Genomic DNA, 24,488 nt, shown 5'->3' with positions numbered 1-24,488 from the left:
GATGCACAGGATCCAGTCCTGAGGCCCCTCTTTGGAGGATGAGGTGAGATGCATTGCCACAACCCATCTTGTTACTTTGGGAACCTGTTATCAGCTGCTGAAGTTTCCAAAGCTACAGGAATCAAAGCTGGGAGTCACACTGGCCACATGGGGGCACCCTTGCCTCACACACTGGGATTCTGAGAGGCCCCAGTTGGAGCTGGATGGGGGTGGGGAGTGGGGGCTCCATTTCCTCGCTGGGTGAGGGCAGAGAGGTCTTGGTTCAGAGTTTACCATGCTCTGCACCCACACCTTCCAGCTTCCATGGCAGTGGTCAGTGCTAATCAGGGGTGACTTACCCTGCTGATCCTGCTGACAATACTATGAAACCCCAACAGGCCCGTGGGAAGGAACCAGTTCTAGGATAAGGATGAACACAGGCAGCTCCGAAGAGAGCAGGGCAGGGCTGGGGCTTATGTGAAAGTTGTGGGTATTTTTTTTTTTTTTTTTTTTTTTGCTGTACTGGTGATGGAACCCAGAGGCATTCTACCTTTAAGCTGCAACCCCCAGTCCTATTTTTTTTTTTTTTTTTATTCTTTATTTTGAAATAGGATCTCACTAAGTTGCGGAGTAGCTGAGGCTGGCCATGAACCTGCGATCCTCCTGTCTCAGCCTCCCAAGTACTAGGAATTCAAGTGTGCTCCACCATGCCCAGCTTACATGAAAGTTTAAAGCATATTGGAGCTCTTTTAAGAGAGGGGGACACACACACACAGACAAGAAGGAACTGAAAAAGAGACAAAGACTCTGTAAGTCAGAAAAATCCCAAGAGGCAGAGAGACAGAGACCAATGAAAGGAGGCTGGGTGAGGGAACCAGAGAGAAAGAAATCAGGCTATGACTGTGGGATAGCCAGAAAACCCAGAGTAGCCAGGCAAGTATGAAGCAGCGTGTCCACCAAACCTGGACTATTACAGATATTGGTCCAAGTCCTGAAGCAAGCTCTCTGGATTCAGGCAAGAGATTTTTGCTTTTCTGAGCCCCACTGCTCTCCACTGAAAAATGGGGTAGCTATGTATGATTTTGGGACTTGATGTGTGGATCCAGTGGGGTAAGATAGGCAAACCACCTCTCATGGAACCTGGATCCAGGCCAGCACTCGCTTGGTATTAGAGATAACTCATGTTGACAAATGGCAGTAGATAGAAGAGGATCTGTTAAAAATATTGTTGGACCATTATACCTTCCGGCTTTAGTTTCCTCTTGTATAATGCGGCGCCTCTGGGCTATATGAATTCTGTAGTCCCTTTCAATTTATATTGTTTATTATTCTATAATACATAAATGCCACCTCCTTACACAGCCATCTAGGTTTCTATCAGTGGACTGTTTTCTCCAGCCGCTGGACTCTTGCTCCTTGAGTGGGACAGTTGGTCACTAAAATCCATGTAGACAGTTTCCGGGTGATTAAGCACCTGGCTCTGGAGTCAGCTGGGCTATGTTCAGACCCCAGCAACCCCTTAATCAGCTGCGGGACCTTGTGCTGGCAGCTTATGGTCTTGTTCCTGCAGTTTCTACTGTTAATGAAGAAGATAGTACACCTGTGGTGAGGACTGCGTGGGGAGGGGCCGAGACCCTGCTTGTCAAGCACTCAGAGAACAGCTCTGGCACCCAGCAAGGACTTCAATACGTGTTAGGCATCATTATCACTTAGGTTTGTTTTAAAGACTAGGCAGTGATCTTTTTAAAATGGTTTTGTGAAGGCTGTCTGATCCAAAATTAGAAGAGGGAAGGTATGTTTTTAAAGATGTTACAGAAAGAGCATTAGACTGGAAGACAGAAAGGATGCTTCCTAGACAAAACTAACATTTCATTCTGCAAACTTGGGCTCCAGTCTGTTCCTTAGTCCACTTCATACATCTCCCACAGGAGTTCTACCACTGGGTAGACTTGGGCATGTCTCCTCTCCTTTCTTGGTCTCATCTATGAAGGAAAGTGCTGGGCTAGGCGATGATCCCAAGGGGTTTCTGGTCCAGCACTGGCTGACCACATCTGCCTCCCAGCTCAAAGCGGGGGTGCTTACCTGAGGTACTCATAGAGCCCGTACATGGGCAGGAAGTCGATGTCAGACAGGAACATGTAGGGGGTGCTGATGTGCTTCATGGCCACGTTGCGCAAGAGGTTCACGGGGTAGAACTGGCCCTCCTTGTACACGATGTGATAGCCCACGTTGTGGCGGCTCATGAGCACCTCGGAGCCCTGGGCGTAGCGTAGGAACTGCTGGGCTTCAGCATCTGACAGGTAGAGGGCCAGGCTGATGGGGCCCTCCCAGTGCTTGCAGATAGCCTCCAGCATCTGGAGCCTGGAAGAAAAGAAAAGTGGAGGGTGGGACCTGGGCCGGGCCCTGAAGGCACTGAACTGGGTGCCAGGCCTCCTGGGGGACTCCGTCTTGGACTGCCTTTGGTCTGCCAGTTGCAAATCCGAATCACTCGGCAAATATTACATAGTTGTCTCCTTTCCCCATAAAATCGGTATAAATATACTCATCTTGCTGGTTCTAATCTTTCTCTGCTTACAATGAGACATGTAGCATCAAAAGTCACATCGCACTTCCAGTTTCCAATGGTGCCATAGACTGGATGTGGTAGGTTCCCCAAATGTTCATGTACTATAAGCCTGATTCCCCTTGTGGCAATATTGAAGTGGTGGAGCCTTTAAGAGGTGGGGCCTACTGGAAGTCCTTAGGTCACTGGGCGTGCTGCCCTTGAGAGGTACTGATGTAGTTGCTGAGCTTGGTTAGCTCCCAAGAGAGTGGGTTGTTATAAAAAAAAAAAGTGCAAGACTGAGCACTGAATCCTCTGACTTCTGATCTCGCCATGGGCCTCTTTCTCTTCTGCTGCAATGAATTCCCTTCTTGCTTCTCTGCCATATTGTGCTGCAGCCAAGGGTTGACCAGAGACTAACCAGATGGGGCTGCTCAATCTTGGACTTGGCTTATAGCTCCTAAAATTGTGAGCTAAATAAACTTCTTTTCTTTATAAGTACCCACCTTCAGGCATTTTGTTATAGCAACTAAAAAGAGACTATTAGAAATGTGGGGTGTGTGTGTGTGTGTGTGTGTGTGTGTGTGTGTGTGTGTAACTAGAGTAGATGATCCACAGTAAATCTTCTTTTAGCCCTAACTCCTACACTTCTCTCTCAGCAAAGATATAAAATGGCTCTGTTGACCTTCTAAAACACTGACAGAAAACATATAGAAACTGTAAGTACTGACTTATAAGGAGCATCAAAACAAACCATAAAAACATGAAAACTAACAACTCCTACTATGCATGCATTCTTGTGTGCCAGGCACCTTCCGGCAACCTTGAGCACCATCCTTCTCTGCAGATTCCTGTTGAAGGAATTGAGACTCCATCTAAGATACAGACATGGGTAGACAGCAACCTTGAGAGAGGCTTGAAGTCAGTGAGGAAAAAAAATACTAGTAGGTGTTTGGCAAAAAGAACAGGAAAACATGTGACCAAGGAGGGAGGTGTTCGTGGGGTAACTCTGTCTTCTTTTCTCAGAGTACGTCCTATCCCGAGGCCCCAGCCAACTCCACAAGGCTACTTAGAAGCACTGAGTCAAGGAAAGTGGGAAGAACTGGAGCCAGACGCAAAAACAAAATGTGCTTCCAACAGCGAGGGTTCTACAAAAAGGTTTGAAGAGAAATCTATAAAGACATATTTTTTTCAAAGGTGTCAGAAGTGCCTAGTCCATACAATCTCTGGTCAAGAAACAGCAAAAGCCTATTTCAATTTTTCCCCATCCCAGCAAGAGGTCCATAATCAGTAGTCTCCTGGCCAGAATGCCCACTTTATTCAGGCAATTACTAGGAAATAGATTCCACATATTTCCATGCTCCTAAACAATAGAAAATGGGCACACCTATTTCGTTGTGGTGGTTTTCTTCGTGGATTTCCAAGAGTTTTGTCTCAGTAATTTTTTTAAATCAGTATCCGCCCAGATTTGCCTCCTCTTTCAATATGGAAGATTGAGATATTCACAGAGTAAAATGCCCTCCATTTTGTCTCCTTTCTAATGCCTGCTGACCAAATTGACCAGAGTCACTTTTTAAAATGCACCACATTCTGCAGGCCGTTTCACCTCCCCAAACTTGGAGCTGAGTCTGCTGTAGAGCCCTGCTCTCTCCCAGGCTCTGAAGATCTGGAGTTTTTTTTAAATTTATTTTTTATTTTTAAATTTTTTTTTAATTTTTTTATTGGTGCACTGTATTCATACATCATAATGGTATAAAAAAAAAACTTTTGTAGACATATATGCACACATCGCCCAGTTAGCCCCTACCCGACCCCCACCCCGTTCCCTCCCCATCCTTGGCTTAATGTTTGACATCTAGTATTATAGCAATTTATCTAAAATTAACAATGATAATCTCACATAACAGTTGCCCTCTGCACCTTAGTTTCATCTTCCGTAAAGTGTGTGTGTGTGGGGGGGGGGGTTGCTGGATTTGCAGGGAGAGCCATTTGTGCAAATCTTTTGCAAGTTGAAGAGCAAAAGGCAAGAATAATTTCTCCTATGCAGACACGGGAGCTGTAGAAACGAGGGGGGACAGGAGGCACTTCTGAATGGTGTGGAGACAGGACAGCTTTGCTCTGGATTCTACCACTGATTCCAGTTCCAAGCAAGCAGCAAGCCCCTACCTCACAAAGCCCTTCTTCCAAGCTCTGACAAGTGCTTAGAACAAGAATGGAAACAAAATACTTAAGGTTCTTGGTACTGTTGATGTAAAGAATTAGTTGAGCTTTGCAGGAATGGTGCCAGATGTTGTGCCGTGGTGCCTCTGCATGCACTCGTGAGCGAACAGGAACACAACCCACTGGTTTGATACCACAGCCCTATCCTCTCCAATCTCTCCTTCCTCTTTCTGCTAAGAGCCAAACTACAAGGGCAAACAGGTTTCTCATAAGGATGATAATATATAAAATGTGATAAACATGGAGTCAATCTCTACCCTTTATCTCCTGCTTGCAAAGTGTGTGATCACAGTTCAGCTTCACAGAAACTACAAAATTGAGATGCTCCTCACTCTTTTTCAGGTGAACAAGCTCATGGAGGTGGAGGGACTTCTTTCAAGTTACACAGCTGTAAAGTAGAGGACACAGGTTCCCACCCAAGTCTGTCTGACCCAGGACCCACATCACTCATTGTTCAGTATGGGTTGGTGTTAGGTGAGGACAACATTCCAGAAGCTCTTCTCCCTGTTGCCTGTTTTCCTAAATAAGACTGTGCTCTTCCCTTGATGTCAGCTTCTCTATTTCTTCCCCCTCCTCAGCCCCTGTCAGAGCTGTCTCTCTCCACACCTGTTCCCGAAGGGGTGTCCCTGCAGCTCTTGTGGATGCAAAGTTTTGTGCGCATCTTTCTTTGGTCTCCCAGACAGAAAGATAAAGTACCTAGCACAGCAAGGACTAAGCCGGTGCAGAATATTTTAGGAGACACAGATCAATTCTAAAATCACATAGCTGTCAGTTTGGGAAGAATCTTTGAGATTTTTTTTTTTTTTTTAATCTGACTGTACCATTTTATGATGAAAGAGCTAAGTTTCAGAGCGAGGGTGTAGCTTGCTCAAGAGCACAGAGGAGTTGATGGGCTGCTAGTGTAATGTTTGCTAAAATCCATGGACTAAAGGAAGTCCAGTGGCCAGAAAGAGTCACACAGCTAGAACCCAGAAGGTCCCTGCCCCAAGTCTGCTTCTACTTCCCCATAGAGCCAGCCCACCATTGCTTCCAGCTAGGAAGGGGAGGTCAAGGTTTGGAGATGTGTGACCCGTCTAGAGTCGGCAGGGGCTATTTTGGGGAATTCCAGGAAGCCTCATGTAGTCAGTCTCTGATTTATAATGAAGCAGATCAAGATGGTCAAGTCAGAAACATCAAAGGCCAGAACTGGATAGAATTCTAGAGCCTCTGTGGGCGTGGGCATCCTGGGCAGGTGACTTCCCAGCTTCTTCTGGGATGGGGAGCTCACACCCTGGGTGCCAGCCATTTATCTCTGGGCAGACTGCAGCAAGACAGCTGCCTGGTGTGTGACCAGAGCTTGCAACTGTGGGCTTGGGCATCACCCAGTCCTAGGTTTGACCTCTGAGCTGTGTCAGTATGCCGGGGCAAGAGGCGACTGGGTTTTGTGCCTTTTCCACATAGGTACATTGGGGACAGTACTTTTGGAAGATTAAAAATTAAAAATACGACCCATCTTTCCTCTCTCTCTGCACAACCCTTGGTAATTCTCTCCCACGCTGACTCTAGCTGTGTGGCTCTTTCTGGCCACCAGACTTGCTTTGGTCCATGGAGTATTAGCAAACATTACACTAGCAGATGCATTAAAAGATGCTTGTGCAGCAGGGTGAGCTCCTTGCCAGTTTGGGAGCCTTGTGACTACCACCATGTGAACAAGCTCATGTCAGCTCAGTGACAAGCTACATGGCCCAGGTATCTCCACTGACATAGTTCATGACCTGACAACCCTCCCCAAAGAACTGCCCAGCCGACACCTGAATGAGCCCAGCTGAACCCAGTCTAAGCTGCCAATCCATCGAAACATAAACTCATTATGGTAGCTGTCCTAAGCTATTAGGATTCACGATAGTTTGTTAAGCAACTGGACTCCAGTCCTAAATGAGATGCTTGTATAAAGTGTTGGGCACAAAGCTAGGTATGGAACAGGTATTCAGTGTGTGACAGCTTCAATTTCCTCTCTGGGTTCTATTTCTGCCTTTCAAACATGCATTCATCCCACAAGTATTTATTATCTCTGATGTGTCAGGGATGCTACAGAGACATGCTATACAGACAAGGCTCCTGCATTTCTGAGATAAATTCCAATAGTACTATAGGTAGAGAGGAAAGAGAACAGGGAAATAGAGAGTGACTGTGAGGGCTGCCCAGGGGCCCCTCTGAAGTGAAATTTGAGACCTGGAGCCAAGATAGGACAGTTGGTGTCCCTTCCCCCCAAATTTATATTTAAAATCCTAAATTCCAAGGAAATGGTATTAAGATGGGAAGGGAAGTTGGGAAGTGATTGGGAGCCTTTGGGATTGATGCCCCAGAGAGCTTTCTCATGTCTTATGCCATCTGAGGACAGATGGAGAAGTCAGCCATCTCTGTACCAGGACATGGCCCTCACCAGACCCTCAATCTGTAGCACTTTGTCCTTGGAATTCTCAGTTGCCACAACTGTGAGAAATGCGTTTCTGGTGTTTAGAAGCCATCAAGCTATGGTGTGTGTGTGTGTGTGTGTGTGTGTGTGTGTGTGTGTGTGTGTGTGTGTGTTAAATAGCAGCCTGGGTGGTGTAAGACACCTAGATGAAGAGCAGGATCCTTTTTTTGTGAAAGTGTATTAGTGAGTTCTTCAGAGAAGAATGGCCATGGGGTGAAACCAGCTTAGTTTGGTCAAGCAAGAAGCAGGACCAGTGGTGTGGACAAGAGTGTGTGTGAGTGAGGGGCAGAGGAGAGAAGATGTCCTGGGGGTGGGCAGGGGCCCAGAAGGCCAGGATGGGCAGTTGGCATGCTATTTTAGACGCAGTGGGAAATCGTCCAAAGACGCTAATGATGAGACCTGACTTACGTGTTTCACAGATCACTCTATCACAGAGAGAAAGAATGATTTTCCACGCCCTAGAACAGAGGCGGTGCCTCAGTTCTGGATGAGCCTGAGGAAGGTAACCTGGGGGTTATATTAAAATCAGATTTCCAGGCCCACCTCTGGAGATTCTGTTTCAAGAGTGGGGCCCAAACAACTGGATGTCCATTCTCTCCTCTGTGCTTTCAGAAAGCACAGAGGAGAGCCAGCAGCCACATGATGCCCTGCAACCGTGGTTAGTTCTTTAACATCTGTGTCAAAGGGACACTGGAGAACAAGTTTCCCTGGCCCCACGTCAGAGGACGGGGTGCCCTCCCCCTCCTGAGTGTCTGAAAGAGACGCAGACTCACCGGTTCGACGGCTGCGACTGGTGACATTCATTTGTTCTGAATGGATTCTGGAGGGAGATGGCGCAGGAGGCCGCTGGTCGGCTCCCCTAATTCATTGTGGCATTCCCGTAGGCCTCCTCTGACTCGAAGGTTTACAAACACACCCGAAGTGTTTCTTAAATTAAAAATCAATCCAACAGGCACCAGTCGGCATGCTGCATCAGAATTGGATGGGCAGGGTAGAGTGGAAGAGGCTAGAGGAAATTCTGCCATGTGCCTCTGCCGTGGTACCATATAATAATTTCCAAGTGTGTCCTGAACTATGTCTCTCCTGGGGGGCTTACCAATCCTTGCTTGGGCTCTCTGAGGTATTGTCTGGATGGCAATACTTGCCACCATGCATTAAGGGATATTATGTGTCTGTCACGCTTGGGATGTGCGGGCCTTGGAAGGAAGGCATCTGTGGCCAGTGTTTGCTGCTAATGGAAGTAGCTTCTGTGAAGTGGCTATGAGGGAAGGTCCTGCTAGGATCCCTGGTGACCCAGCCAGGTGATGCTTCCTGCTGGGACTGGAAGGAGAGGCTTGGTTTTGCTGGTATTCTTCTGTTGGTAACAAGTGTATATGAAAGGATGGGTCTGGGTTGTTAACTAAACACATTTTCTTGCTATTGTTTTGTGAAATACAGATAGCAAATTTGATAACATAGAGGTAAAGAGACATGAATGGATGGGAAACTAAGAATTGTTTGTATTTACTATTTACTGGGCATTTTAATCCTCTTATGGGGCCCAAACAACAATCTGGGGATTTGACCAAATCATTGCCACTCATCAATAAAATGAAGCTCAAAAGGCCAAGTGCCTGGCCCGAACTCACATAGGCAGGAGGGGTACAACTGGATTGGGAGTCCAGGTCTTTGTTTCCTTCCTCTTGCCCTCTGCTTACCTCTCCTCCATGCCTACCATGCACAGATGCCTTTGTAAGAGTCTTCACATCTAGCTAAGATTTACTGGTTGTCAAATATGTGCCAAGGATTTTCACATTTAAGCCTAGGCAGGGTCTTACGAGGTGAGTATTTTAAGGCTATCTGATAGAAAAACAGAAACCAACATGATCAGCCGAGGACAAAAAAAGTGGATGGAGCTTGAAGCAGAGCTCCTTGTCCTTGGGCACAGGGCCTTTTTACCCAGCATCACATGTGTAATGATCAGAGCCACTAGTGCTGATATCATTTGGGAGTCTTGGAGTGCACTTCAGAGCTATGTGCTGGGCCTACCTTCTGCCATTTGATATTTACAGCAACTCTAGGGATAATCAAAATTCTGATGCCATTATCACTCCCAGAGTAAAGATGAGAAAACTGAGGCTTAGAGTGCTGAAGTGATGTCCAGAAGTCAAATAGAGCCACAAAGAACCACACAGTGTTGGACTCCAGAGATCAGGTCTCATGCAGGGCAGTACCACTTTCTACTCTGATTAGAAAGTATGTGCAATTTCTTTGATGGTCATTTGTCACTAATTTTGATTCAGAGTGTTCTATTATTCATCAAAATTCATTATTAGGAGGTGTAGATGCAACCGAGGAGAATCAGTGATGCTCTGAGAGGTGGGAACCTAGGTTTATGCAGAACTCATGCCCATGTGCAGGTTACAACATCTGAACCTCAGGTACTTGTGTGAGGGGCCTGGGGCCAGAAGGCCATCGAGACCATCATTCGGCATCCACATAGAGGGCGAGATCTTAAGTGCATTGTGAGTGATGCGGAGGAGGAGCAGGAGGAACACATGTGAAGAGAGGGCTTGTTACAGTTTGGATTTAAAATGTCACCCAAGCCGGCCGTGGTGGTGCTCACTTGTAATACCCGTGCTTGGGAGGCAGAGACAGGAGGATCATGCAGGTTTAAAGCTAGCCGCGTGTGCTGGCTTAGGAGACCCTGTTTCCAAATGAAAATATAAAATAGGTCTGGGAGTATAGCTCGGAGGTTGAAGGGCTTCCAGAAACCCCAGTACCACCAAAACAAAACAAAACAAAACAATGTTGCCCATAAACCTCATGTGTTGTCAATGCAGTCAGGCTTGGAGGTATGATATGGCCGGAGCATGTGGGTCATTGGGGACCTGGCTGTGGGGACTGTATCTGTCCCTGGCTTCTTCTCTCTCCTTCTTGGCTGCCATGAGGTGAGAGCAGCTTTTCCTCAACCATGCCCTATCACCGAGCTATTTCTGCCTTAGAGCTAGCCAATTATGGATGGACCTCTGAAACTGTGAGCCCCAAATAAACCTTTCCTTCTCTAAGTTGTATTTGTCAGATATTTTGGCCACAGTGTTAGAAAAACTGACTAAACTGGGGCTAGTATGGCTGGTGACTTACTGATGGGCTGTATAGTTGGGGGAGCTTGGGCAGCCATACTGGAAGGTGGGTGTGAGGTCAAAGGACTCAGGTGTTTAGGGGTGACTCTGTGTCAAGTCAGGTTCCTGTGGGGCATTTTGGAGTATCTAATAGATTTGATCCAGAAGAGCTGGCTGCCTTCTCTGGGTTCCCCAAAGGTCTTTGTGCTCCAGCCTCTGCCTGCCTGGCCAAATTCCTTGGCTTATCTCTTCTTCAGTCCTTTACCTTCTGCTCTAATCACACAAAAATTTCTGTCCCCTCTAATCTGGGGACATGTTGTGTTCTCTAACTTGGGTAATCTGTCTTCTCTTCTTTATTTCTTCTACTCTCAGTCAACCCATCCTCACTCAGACAGGTGACACTTTCCCTTGGAAACATCTTCTGTCTCATAGCACCCACTGGTGCATGTCCTGTATGGCACTCAAAACTCCTCCTGCTGGCTGGGCGTGGTGCACACTTGTAATCCCCGCGCTTAGGAGGTGGAGACAGGAGGATCACACAGGTTCGAAGCCAGCAGTGCTGGCTTAAGAGACCCTGTTTCCAAATAAAATATAAAAATAGGTCTGGGAGTGTAACCCGGAGGTAGAAGGGTTTCCAGGAATCCCAGTACCACACACACAAAAAAACTCTCCTGCTGAGGTATATATTTACTTTTCTGTTGTTGGCAGAACTGAAGAGCAACTGCAAAATTATTCAGAGGTTGCCCTGGTGTGCACACCATGTATAATCACCCTCCTCTGGTGTGGGCAGGACCCAGGAATATGATGGGATAGCACATCTGTGATCATATTATGTTTTATAAGAATGTCATCACAGATCAGAGAGAGATTCTCCAGCTGTCTTTGAAGAAGAGGCCATGCTGCAAGAGAGCCTTGTGACTAGAACATGAAGGTGGCTTCTCAGAGATAAGAGCCCAGTCAAGAGCCAGCAGGGAGGCAGGGACCTCAGTCCTAGAACTGGACTCTGCTCAAAATTCAATGAGCTTAGAGGTAGACGTGTATTCCGGATGATGCTGTAGCCCCAAGATGTTAGGACATCTTGATTTCAGTCCTAAGACACTGAGCCAAGGACCCTGATAACATGCACACTGAAAGCTTAAAATAAAAAAAATACCAAAGGCTATACCTTAAAATAAACTGTTCTGCCATGAAGCCTGAACATGAATTTGCTAAAAAACTCCCTAGATGGTTCTATTTGTCCACTGCCCGGATGGAAAATCCACCCATCATATACTAACCAAGGGTGGGCTCATGTCACTCCTGCTGGGAATTACGCCATGAATGTTGGTTGCATCAAGACATACATAAGGAAAAGAAATGATGATTTCTTTCCTGGGGGCAACTGTGGCTCCAGTCCATACATTCCCCCTTTTCCTTAAGCCAATGTGAATGGAGTTCTGCCTCTAAAGAATCAGCCCTCCTTCTATGCTCAAACAACAGCAGCTAAAGCAACAACAATAAAAAGAAAAGAGACCCTGATCTGTAGGGCTGGGGAGGGATGAGACAGAAGCCCAACCATGTCATACTTCAATGTTTTGTGTTCACAAGGCCATCCCTCCCTTCTCCACTTGACCCCAGGGCTAAGACCAGTAGTGAGGGGACTGGGTGGTGGGTGGAATATTGGCCTTACCTGTCCATGGAGAGCTGAGCGACTAGGGTGACGTCCGTGTTGTCTGCAGCAGGCTCATACTCATAGTGCAGGAAGTAGAGGTGGGTGCGGTGCACGGTGAAGCGTTCCCGGCGGAACTCATAGCACAGGTCATCCTCGTCCAGCTCCGACAGCTGCTTCTGGAGCTGCAAGGCAGAAGGGGGCTGTGGGACTGGAAGAAAAGCTTGTAGGGACCCAGGCGCCCGCCCCTGTGCTCCGCCTGCCTAAGTTTACTAACAGTGAGGCAGCTGTTGATGGCTCAGCATAGGCAGGAAGGATTCCCATTTGTATTTCCCCAGCAATCCAATCAACTTTCATAAAGGTGGTCAGAAAGGACAGATGCCTCATCAGTTGAGGGATGAGCCCTCATAGTGATGGTCCTGCTCACCAACAAGTGCAGAACCCAACTGTAACTCTTTATAAACACATAGGAAGGATTTTACTAGACCATTCAGCAAGACAATCTCAAATAGTATGGGAAAAATGTTCATGGAGGTGAAGAACCCAAACAGAAAGGATCTCTGTGTGACCTGATGCTGTCTTCTTCCTAGGGACACAGATTTCAGCTTGTGTGTCAGATATTGGAAAAGAAAACCAAACAACTGGACTGGCAAAACAAAACTCAATTCCTTCCTTCTTTTTTGGTGGATACTAGGGATCGAACCCAGGATTTCTACCTCTGAGCTACATCACTAGCCTTTTGCCCTTTTTTATTTTTATTTTTTCTCTTTAAAATAGGGTCTAGATAGGTTACTGGGAGTCTTGCTACATTTCTGAAGCTGTCCTCCAACCTGTGATCCTATCTGAGCCTCTCAAGTACTGGGACTACAAGTGTGTACCACCACATCTAATACTCTTTTCCTTTAAGTTTACTCAAGATTAGCCAGAGTCAAGACAACCACCCTTCTTCTCTTCTTCCTAACTCTCTGAAATTCTCACTTCATTCATCGACTTGTGGAACTTTTTCCTTCGACTTCTCTTCTCTACCTCAACTGGCTAGCTGGATAACAAAGAACTAGGGCTGTGTGTGAGGTACGCAAATGCTAGTGAACAGATCTGCTGCCACCCAACCTCTCACATACGCTCCCCAGTAACTCCTAACCCTATATTTACACAGCAACAATGCAGGATGATGGTGCCGCCTGCTTCAAAGATGAATGGTTGAAATTCAGGCACGAAGCCAACCTCAGCAACTTAGGGCAGCTCTCAGTAACTTAGCAGGACTAAAATAAAATAGGGCTGTGGGTGGATGTAGCTCCTAGGTAGAATGCCTCTGGGTTGAATCCCCAGCAGCAACACACACACACACACACACACACACACACACACACACACACACACAGTAAAACAACTTTGCAGAAAGCTAATCTAAGCCTGGCATGATGGTGCACGTAATCCCAGCACTTGGGAGGCTGAGAGAGCAGGATCACAGTTTCTCAGCCAGCCTCAGCTACTTAAGTGAGGTCCTCCACAATTTGGTGAGACCCTGTTTTAAAAAAATAAAAAATAGGGCTGAGGGGTATAGCTCAGAGGTAGAATAACCCTGGGTTCAATTCCCAGTAACACACACACACACACACACACACACACACACACGCACACATACACATACACACAGACATGCTAATCTACAATGATAGAAATTTTATCTGTAGCTGGGCATGGTGGCACACACCTATAATCCTAGTACTTGGAAGCTTAAGACAGGAGGATCACAGGTTTGAGAACAGTCTCAACATTGTAGTAAGACTCCAAGGAACACAGCAAGACCCTGTCCAAAATAAAAATTTTAAAAGGGCCATGAAAAATAAAAAGAACTGGGAAATATTATGTTAAGTGAGATTAGTTAGTCATAAAAAGTAAACACTTGGATGTTCTTCCTAATATGCAGAAGCTAGGGAGAAGAGTCAGGAGAAACTCTAGACAAAGAAGGAGAAACCATAGATGAGCAAATAAGGCAACCTAACTGAGGGGGATGGGAGGGAGGGAGAGGGAAATTCTCTAATGTACATGATGTATACTCACAAACTATCAAAGTCAATCACTAAGACAAACGTGAGGAGGAGGGAGGGGGAGGGAATGGGGTAGGAATCGGGGAAGAGCTAAATGAGTGATGTGTGCATGTATGCCTCTACCATCTTGTACCCCATTAAAATGTATGACTACAGCACACCAATAAAATAAATAAATAAATTAGTTAATTAAGAAAAAGAAAGAAAAGAAATCTGTAGATGTGGGATGGGGATGTGATGGGCCTGGGGAAGGGCAAGGGTGAATTTGGATTGAAGAAATGCCCTACTTTATGCATGGCATGAGGGTTACCTAAGTGTACATATTCATGAACACTCCACAAGCAGTAGACTCAGAATGGAAAGAGCTATTATATACAATTTACATTTCAATATAATTGACTTGAAAAATAACAATTTGCCAAAGGTCACACAGCTGGTTCCAGTATTTCTCCTATTCCATCAGGCCTGTCTATCACATGATACCGTAAAGTTGAACAGAGATTAGAGTTTGTGTGGCCAGAGGTGCTGACTTGGCTGAAAGGAACAGAATGGTTTTTTTTCCAAGAAGACATATGTTTTTCAAAATCTCAAAACCAACAGCACACTGATCAATAAGAGGACATATTATCTATAGCCTTTTATCAGTCAAGACCAGTGCCCTGATAGATGAAGCTTCAGTACCATTTTTTCCCCTTTTTTTATTTTTGGCACTAGGAGTGAACCCAGTGATGCTCTACTACTGAACTACACCCAGCCTGTTTTATTTTTCATTTCTGAAAACAGGGTCTCACTAAGTTGTGAAGGGCCTCATTTTGTGATCCTCCTATCTTGATGTCCCAAGGAGTGCCACCATGCCCAGTTCAGCACCACTGTGGCAATTCACCATGTTAGGACATATGGTTGCATTGATCACTCTGAATCTCTTCCTTCCCCCAAATATCCTCACCCTCTGTGGTGGTGCTCACTAATAAGGCTGAGCCTATTTCCCTGTCCCTTGAATCTGGGCTAGACTTGTGACATTCTTTTGGTAACATAATTCAGGGGAAGCAATGCCGTCCCCATTCTGAGGCTAGAATTCAGGAGAAAAATGTGTGCTTCTTGCATGTCTACCATGGACAAGACAAAGTACCTGGGCTAGCCTGTCCATGATGATAAGACAGCTGGGGCAGGGCAGACTGTCCTCAGCTGCTCAGATCTTAGTAGGAAGCCCAGGCAAGATCAGCGGTGCTGCTTCAAAAATATTTCCTAAAGGCGATGGAGGTTTCAAGGGGTTTTGAGAAATAGATAACCAAGTTGTCAGTGTTTTGGGGGGGGGGCACTTTTTTTTTTTATGAAGGCCTATCCCACATACCTAAGGTAAGTCAGCCTCCTAAGCTGCTGCCCATTAATGCTCAGAGCATTCTCCAGATAGCCTCATGCAGCCCTAACTACAGGCACACACTTAAAATGCTCCTTGGAAAATGGGCTGAGATCCAGTAATATCCCAGACTATCTTTAAAAAATGATAACTATTAAAAGGCTACAATCAGGGATATTCTTCAGCTTTTCAAGTTAATTTGATGTCCTGACCCACTTGAAGAGTCCTACTATGTCAATGATTTGACTAATAAAAGACCAGGAGGCTAGAAGTCTCATTCCATCTGAGATACTATGAGCCAGCTGTCCCCTTTGATGTGCAGGATGATAGCCCGACTTCCACAGTGGCCCTCACAGACCGCTGTCTCTCTGACCCATCACCCAACACACTTGATACTGTCACCCATGATCTCCGCTGTGCTCTACACACCTGAGTTTTCCTCTGCATCTCTGTGACTTTCTTTCATGTCACGTTCTCCCTCTCTGCAATGCTCTCCCTCACCTCACCCCATCTTTCTCCATCTGGGGACCTACTATTTGCCTTTTTAGATGTAACCTAGATACGCCTTCTCCGTGAGACTTTGTTGGCCCTGCCAGGTTCAGTTGGTCCAGTTCTCCTCTGTGCCCCATGAACCTCTGCTCCGTAACTCCATGAAAGCAGTTGTCAACTTGAACTGCAATTATTTAAGGGCAACAACCCCAGTGAGACTATGGCACTGCTGTGTCCAGCTCTGTTCCTAGTACGTGACCAGTGTTCTGTATTCATATGCATGCCACATGCATGAAAAGTATTTGCTATATACTGCAATCAGGATGTGAGAACCCATCCTTCCAATTGTGCTTTTGTGTCCTTTAATTATACGTACAAAAGGTGATCCGTAAGTCCATCCTTAAACCCATTATTTAACTAAATATTTGTAGTTCAAGCATCTGTGGTGGCTGAAAAGTTTTTGAAGAGCAGACACACACCAGGCTTTGCATGAGGAGCTGGAAATGTGGCTTTGCCTCCTTCCTGGGAAGGCACTTGTAGCCTCATATGACAGCTGAGAAGAAAGCTTCAGATTCCTGAATGTCACCCAGGGAGGTCAAAGCTGGGTCTGTGCCACCCTTCCTCTGCCCTCCTCACCAGGAAAGATGCTTGTCTGATCTCGGGTGAAGATGCAGATGCAGCATGGTGGCTAAGGTTACTGGCTCTGTCCCTCCCTCTCCTGCCTGGAAGGCATGGGTAAGTGGGTAGGTTATTAACCTTTCTGAGCTTGACTTTCCTCAACTGTAGAAGGGGTCTGGCAATCATAACCACTAGCGGATGGTAGGCCAAGTGGGTGACAGGTCCCCACTGCTGCCTATGAATAGTACAGTGTTTGGAGTGAAGTGATGTCTCCTTAAATATCACCTGTTATCACAACTGTTAGGATACAATTAGGAAAGGCATCACTGGGCTCCTGAGGACACCTGTATGACAAGATCCTAGAAGCGAAGCAAGGACAGGCACTGGATGCGCTGTGCTGTCCTTCTGATTCATGAATGGCAGAGTTATCAAGCCTATCTCCTAGAGGAACTCAGATATGCTTGGAAACCTTTGTGTAGCCTTCTAGGAGGAAACTTAACCACCTGATGCCTCCTTCCTTCCCACATTGGCACTGCAAAGGGGCAAAGGCCACAATTTCTATTAAAAATAAAACATTTGCAAAATGCTTTGCAAGAGCAGTGCTATTTTTCCCTTCCCTTGGTTTTGGTTTGTGTTTTACTGTGTTGACAGGGTACATGGCATCTAGTTCCATGAAGAGAGAAGATTGGGAATTGTTTGCATATGAGCGTGGGAGGCATATGCTTGTGGAGAAATAATTGCTTCTTTGATCTACTTCAACCTGGTTTATCCTCACTGTGTGAGAAAGAACATTAATGACCATAGGATGAGATATGCCCATTTTCTAAAGAGCACCCATACAGAGAGTTCCAAAAAAGCAGGGCTGTACTCCATTCATCTCTGAATCTCCTGACCCCTAGAACACCTCTAGCCTTGTAGGTCACCAAGCCTTTGCTGGAAGTACCCCACCACTACAGAGTAAGAAAGAGAATAATGACCAAGTAAAGGGCTTCCAGAACTACCAAAGTACAGATTGCCAAGCAGGACAGGTTGACCAGCAGTACGAGGTGAGAAGTGGCCTTTAACTGTGAACTTTGTATTGACAATGATGTGATTCAGTGGCATCCACATCTCAACCACCTGTGTCCACCACAGTGCTTAAAGGGTAGTGTTATGGTTTGGATATAGAAGATCTTCAGGAAAAGCTCATCACTGGCAATTCAAAATGTTCAGAGGTCATATAATTAAGTCATGGTGGGGTAAGCTCATCCATGGATTAATCCATTGATGAACTAATGCATTTATTGGGTGGTAAAATAAGCAGGTAAGATGTGGCTAGAGAATGTAGGTCACTGAGGTGTGGCCATGGTGTGTGTGTGTGTGTGTCCCTGGACTCCGGCCTAAGGGACTTCTGTTCATAGCTAGGCAAAGCTACAGAATGACATTAATGGGATAATTGTTTTCTATCACTCTGATTCCTGCCACCACACCCTGGGCTCTGCACACATGGGTCCTACCTAACATGGGTTGAAACCTCTGAAATCTCCAAGACTGTGAGCAAGTAAATCTTCCTTCCTCTAGGTTGTGGTCATCAGGTATTTAGGGTCACAGCAATGAGAATGCTGACTGACACAGGTAGGGTCTAGGGGAACACTGCTGTCTGCCAACTACACTAGTCACTGTGGAAAACACATCAGGTATTATCAGACAAACCTGTCTGCCAAACTACAGACCAAGCAGATGTCATCCCTGGGCTTTAGTATTATATTTATTATCACTGGTGCTGTGGTTTGCACCTTTACTCAGCTGAGAAGGACAGAGCACCTACTATGTGCTAGGCATAGTGCTGATGTTTTCGGGTGCATTGCTTCATTAATTTAATCCCACAGTACATGCTTTTTACACAAAGGAGGACACTGAAACTTAAGTCTTTGGACTTCCATTCATCAACATTTTACAATTAGGTTACTTCTTCCCCAGGAAAGACAGGAGGATCAAATGAGATGGCAGAAGAAACAATGTTCTGTGAACAAAGCAGGTCATAAAAATGGACATGCAGTATGGCCCCAATATAGCAGAAAGACAAACAAAAACACTAGAAAACAGATCGAAGGGAATGTTACAAGGTTAACAAAGATTTTTTTCTCTGAGTGATAGATTTGGAGACAAATTATATTGCTTCTTTATGCTTTACTGTAGTTGACTGATTCCCTGCAATTTTCTCAAATGAGCTAATGCATGTTGAAGTGCTTTGTAAACTGTAAAGTGCTACACAGACCTAAGCAATGTGATTACGACGGCATTATGCACCTTTTTTCGGATTTTAATGTGGGCTTGCTTATTGCTGATTGTGTGCCTGGTGGTATCTTAAAAAGAAGGCTCTAGCAGCTTAGAATTGGCCTCTGTTTCACCCAGGGCCTGGGCAGGGTCTCTGTAAAGGGACCGAGGCGGAGGGAGCGCTTTCATTAACAGGTTCTGAATGCTACTGCACTCTGCTCTCCAGCCACAGGGGACACGGGGCTCCTGACAAGCGAGTCACAGAAACAAAAGACAGATTTCTCCTGAGATGAAATGCATTTGCTAAATTGCTTCTTTGGGCAGCCAGCTGAAGCACAGAGAGATTTAGACTCGAGGGAAAATGGTCCTTTAAGCACTTTGCATTTATTTCTTCCCATCCCTAAGGACAATGGCCTAGACTGACCTCTCAGCCTCTGGAAATGATGGTGAGATAGGTCTAAGGGTTTGAAGGAGGTGGAAGTGTATCCCTGGGCTCTGGCCTAAGGGACACCTTTTCACAGCCAGGTAAAGCTACGGAGTGAAATTATGGGAATAATTGGAGACTGAGAACTAATCTGACTTCATTTTCTATATGACCTTGAACAAGTCCTGTCTCAACAATAAGACAAAGAATCTGCGCTTCATAGAATAATTCTCAGAGATCACTAGGTAACATGCACAATTTAGGCCCCCATCTCAGTCCTGTCTTTAAAAAGAACACATTTGTTACCTGAAAGGTTTAGCCACTTGTTCCAGGTTCCATGATGAGTGAACAGAACAGCTGAGATGCAAACTTGGGTGTATATTTTCCTGATTTCTCACAGTAACCAAATAGCTACCATGCCTAGTGAAGTAATCTCTGCTCCAGTTCTAAAGATAGATGATTCTGTGGCTATATAGGACTCAGTGCCTATATTCCTTGAGATAGCAGAGACATCTCTCATGCACCAATACCCACTTTCTGTCTCTTAGGGCACCCAGCGAGGCTGCCTGTCTAATCTCCTAAAGACAAGGGTATCACTGTGGCTGAGGCTCATTGGCAGGCTTTGGCTAGTATGGGCAACACTTCTGAGCTTCACTGGGGCACAATTCTCACTTTCTTTTTTGGTTGACAGCCAGGCCAAACAAATCCAGCAGAGGAGTCCAAGGCTTTATGATGGCAGAGCCACAAGGATGGAAGGAGTCTGGGTCCCTGAGCTGGAGAAGAGCCACCTGTCAATCAAGAGCACCCATCTGGATTTTATGTGAACAATTGACTTCTAGCATACTAAGTGATGTTACAGTTGCTTAAGGGACACACCTGAACTCTTCTAAACCACGAAGCAATTGTCACATAGTATGAAAAACTAAATGAGGTCTCAGAGCCACCTGTTAGTTTCTCTTCTTCTTGAAACTTCTGTCCTTCTGAAGGACAACAGATAGATATATTGGTGAGTAAATTAACACTCAATGATGTTGCTTATATTTCCAACTTCCTGTCACTTTTTAGTGGCTTTCATAAACCAGTATTTCATCTGTTTCTTCGAACACCCATATGAGTTAGGTATAGTCTCACGGCCTTAATCTGAAAAATGAGGAAATGGGACCTCAGGAATCTTCTTGGAGTATTTGGGCCCTATCAGCTCTGCTCTTCCCTGTGGCTTCCACAAAGCTGTTAAAGTTTTATTAACCACTTAGGCAGGTGGGGGGAAATATCACTAGCTCACTGGTTGACTGCTTTGTGTATTAATCAACAAATTTCAGGAACCTAGAGGATGTTTTTCAAAGGAAACCAAATGATGAACCACTTTTATTTTTCATGAAAGAGAGGGGGCTGCAGTTAGGGTTATTCAGTGAAGGTTCACAGAGGGTCTTCTCAGCTCTCACTAGAAGTGGAGGAGACAGAGAAGAAAAAAGCATGTTGTCCTCTTTCCTCCTTATCAGTATTAATTCATACATCACACACTTTAATGGTGGCGTGTGTATGTGGTTCTGGGGGTGAACTCAGGGTATTCGACCTCTGAGCCATATTCCCCTCTCTTAATTTTTGTTTTGAATAAAGACCTTGCTAGGTTTCTGGAAGTCTTTTTAAGTTGCTGAGGCTGGTCTTGAACCAGTCTCAGCCTCCCAAGTACTGGGATTACAGGCGTGTGCCACCATGCTCTGCAACTGGCTCTTATTTTTTGCCAAGCCTGTTCTGAGAACAGGAAACAAGCCCAGATCCTGCACTTCTACTGATTCTAAAGTTTTGAAGGAGAGGCACAGGAACAAGTCAGTAATTATAATAGCATAATCAAAACACACATACTTTATTTGGGCGGCGTGTGGCAGGTGCATGCTGTTCTAAGCTCTTTACCTGCCTGACCTTATTTAGTGCTCTTAAGTTTATCAGATAGGAATAGCCATCATGCCCATTTTATTGATGAGGCATAGGGGGGTTAGATCCATGGCTGATACTTCTAAGACTTTACACCAGGATACTCCTAAGATTTTACACCTCTTATGCCAAAGATGTCTTTTTTTCCTATAGCACGAATATGACAGGGGCCACTCATGGGAGAAAGATTCAGCCACAAGAACAGGAGAGAGAGCTACTACAAAGAGGACCCAACAAGAGTAGGTAGATTTCCACAGCAGTGGAGGGGGACAAGAAGGCTCCGTGCTTGGATCTGTGGCCCAGACTACTACCCACAGGGTGTCCTGACCCTGTGCTTCCTGGACCACACAGGATCCTTAAGGCTCTGGAGCGTAACATGCTCTCAGGGGTCACTGACCAGCAGCCTTGGGCAGCCTGTAGCAGGGCTCCAGGCGCTGTCCGGCCCAGGTTCTGCTGCCCACAGAGCGATGACATGTGGAGCGCACGTAAGAGCAGTTGTACTTTTTGGTTTGTCTCCGGGGTTTCTCTAGGATACAGCTGTTTCCACACAGCCATCTGTTCCTTGGCGGTGCCGTGTGGAATGACACCATAAAGTGTTTATGGAATCAGTTTATATGTGCCTTATTTTTAACTTCTAATTGAGCCTCGGTGTGCCGTCATCTTTTCCTCTTCATGGGCTCAGTGTCAGGGGACCTGGTCCCATGGGCTGCAGGACCTTCATCTTCAGGCAGGACCTGAGCTTGGGAGCAGGGGTCTCAATGCAGCTGAAAGGGAAGGCAGCCCAGGCAAGCTTTCCCTTCATACACATAACAATAGCTACCTGCAGCTGTTAGCATATTGGCCACCTTAAGCCTTTCAGCTCTTAAAAGAGTCTGGGTGGGCTTATTTACTAACCATATTATAGGCAAGAAAACTGATGTTCGAGGAAGGCTAGAATTATGCTTACAGTCACAAATCTAGTGGAGATTTCCCGATTCCAAATACAGGGATTTTTTTTTTTTTTTCTGGCACACCAGGAATGCTTCAAGAAAATTCCTGTTTTAGTTTATTTGTTTAACAAAACTTATTAAGTGTGGACTAGGTACCAGGCAGTCTTCTATAGACATAAAGATATACTGATGAATAATCAAAAAAGTTAATAAGTCATTAATATATTGATTGGTGATAAGTGCTAGGAAAAAATAAGTGAAGGAGGGAGCCCTAGGAATAAGTCTTGCTGAGCTTGGGCCGTCATGTGATTTCTGATTGAGGAATATTGTAAATAGTTGTAGAGAGACCACTCAATGAAGAATCAGGGTTCGGTACCAGTTCAGCACTACCATCCACTTATTCTGTAATTTCAACTCTCTCTCTGTTTCTTTTCCATAAAATAGACATAATAATTGCCTTACAGGATTAATCAAAGAGTAAGAAAAATTATTAAGTAAAACCACTAGCAGAATCAACAAATAACTTGTAGTTATCATCATGCTTCTTCCAAATATGTAGCTCCATTCACTCAGGAAGCACAGCCTCAGTCTTGCAGCTTTAGAGTTAGGAAGACCTCTTTTCAAGTACTGTCCCATCACTCATAAGTCATGTGACATTAAGCAGGTAATTCATCTCTTCAGAGCTTTGGTTTCTATGAAGTGTGTGACTCATAAAGCTTCCTCTCAGGGTGTGAAGATTACAGCTGTATTTCCCTTTACTTTCTTCCCTGCAGGAACTGTCCAAGTCCCAAAGACTAGAAAAAAAGCACAAAAGGGTCTTGGAACAGCACAGTACTGTCCTAATGTTGGAAGGACTCTTGTGCATAATGCCCAGCACGGGGCTGTCCCACAGGCTTTTGTGCTGCTGACATTGCTAGGAGATTGGTTCTGATAACCTGGGGTGCTGTTTTGGGGATGATACAGGCCTGGCCCAGGTGGGTAGAACGCAGCCATCGATTAGCGATGTCTGCCGTGGCCACGGAACAAGACACCTCTTATCTGCAGACGCTGATTGATGTCTACAGTTTCATACAAATTTCAGATTCCACTGATTTCCTGCTTTCTTTGTCTTCTGCGCTTTTTTGGATGTCTGATATGTTTGATAATTTTTTAAGCCAGTAATATAATCCTTTTACCATTGGTCTTTGTTATTTAAGTGTCTTTGTGTATTTGAACTCAGAAGAAAGGATTGTTCCTGGAGCTGATAAACAGAAAGTGACAGCTATCAGAAAGTAATCAGAAGAATAAACAGCAAGTGGTCTCTGGCCATTTCCTGCTAGGACAAGCGGTGTCCCTCCTCTGGCCAGCCCCTACCCTCTCCCACACCCTACTGAGGTGCAACCTCAGTCATCAAGAGTGATAAACTGAGGTTAGTGCACTTTAGTTACTAAAGAGAGAGCCCTTACTTTGGCAAGGTACTGACCCCATTGGTTAATTCTATCTGCTTGAAAGGGGTTTCACTTAAAAAGGTAGGAGTCTCTTACCTGGGTACTCCCTCGGCAAGTGCGTGGCTTTTTTAATGATAAAGTAGAACTTTGTAAACAGAGGCTGAGGGATAGCTGCATGCTTCAGAATAACAAACTCGATGGGAACCTTCTAGAAGCAGTGCCAGGATGGGCCCTCAGGGACAAGGATGGAGTGGTCTTATTTTTTACTGTTCCAGAGGACAGGACTCAGATTAATAGGTCCCTTACAGAGGAGAAGATTTCAAGTCAACATGAGGTGAAAAAGTTTAGCATCTGGGGCTCACCAACGGCAAAGGGTGGCTGCCTGAGGAGGTGGTGAGCTCTCTGTCCTCAGAAAGATTCCAAAGAAGCAATATGCAAGCCCATTAGAGATGCTATAGAAATTTTGAGTGGGTAAATGGGAGTATCCATGGTAATTCAACAGTGTTCCATGGAGTCTCAGGGTTTCCCAGATACATATTTGAGGGATGAATTGTAAAGAAAACAGAGCCACGTATGGTGGTGCATGCTTGTGATCCCAGTACTCAGGAGGCTGAGATAGAAGGATTCTAGGATTCTAGGTTCATGGCCAACCTGGGGGTGTAGCTCAGAGGTAGAATACCCCTAGATTTAATCTCCAGTACTGCAAAAAAAAAAAAAAAAAAAAAAAAAAAAAAAAAAAAGGAGAGGGGAAGCGACATGACAACATTTTCATTTCTTATTTCTCAATTCCAGCCCTATTTCAATTAACTTCCAATAATCGATGCGTACTGGATGTTTATTACATTACACAAATGCAATAAACTGGTTTCAGGGAGAGATGCCCCAAATATGGGACAGGAGTGGTCTCCCGCTTACCGTGCCCCTCCTCCAAGTCCCATCATTCCTATTTATTTGTCTTTCAAATTTTACCTGTTCCAGGAAGTCCTTCCTGATGTACCTCTCTCCCCTATCCTGTGCCTTTCTCTTGCCCTCTCAGAGGACTGCCACCATGCTGGCCCTC

The 24,488-nt window shown here is 45.4% G+C and overlaps 1 protein-coding gene across 3 annotated transcripts in view; it reads right to left on the bottom strand.

Moving 5' to 3' along the window:
• Positions 1-24,488, bottom strand: part of LARGE1 (LARGE xylosyl- and glucuronyltransferase 1) — a gene marked incomplete at both ends in the record, with an annotated part of 407,629 nt that overhangs the window by 26,075 nt on the left and 357,066 nt on the right. For all 3 annotated transcript variants that reach the window (XM_080706528.1, XM_080706526.1, XM_080706527.1), the window contains 2 exons: positions 2,062-2,340; positions 11,967-12,130. In XM_080706528.1, coding sequence (XP_080562654.1) covers positions 2,062-2,340; positions 11,967-12,130 — 443 coding nt within the window. The remainder of the gene's footprint in view (positions 1-2,061; positions 2,341-11,966; positions 12,131-24,488) is intronic.

This window comes from Muscardinus avellanarius (genome assembly GCF_963383645.1).
Source record: "Muscardinus avellanarius genome assembly, chromosome: 11".
NCBI classification, from domain to species: Eukaryota; Metazoa; Chordata; class Mammalia; order Rodentia; family Gliridae; genus Muscardinus; species Muscardinus avellanarius.
This window is presented reverse-complemented; position numbering and strand designations above follow the sequence as displayed.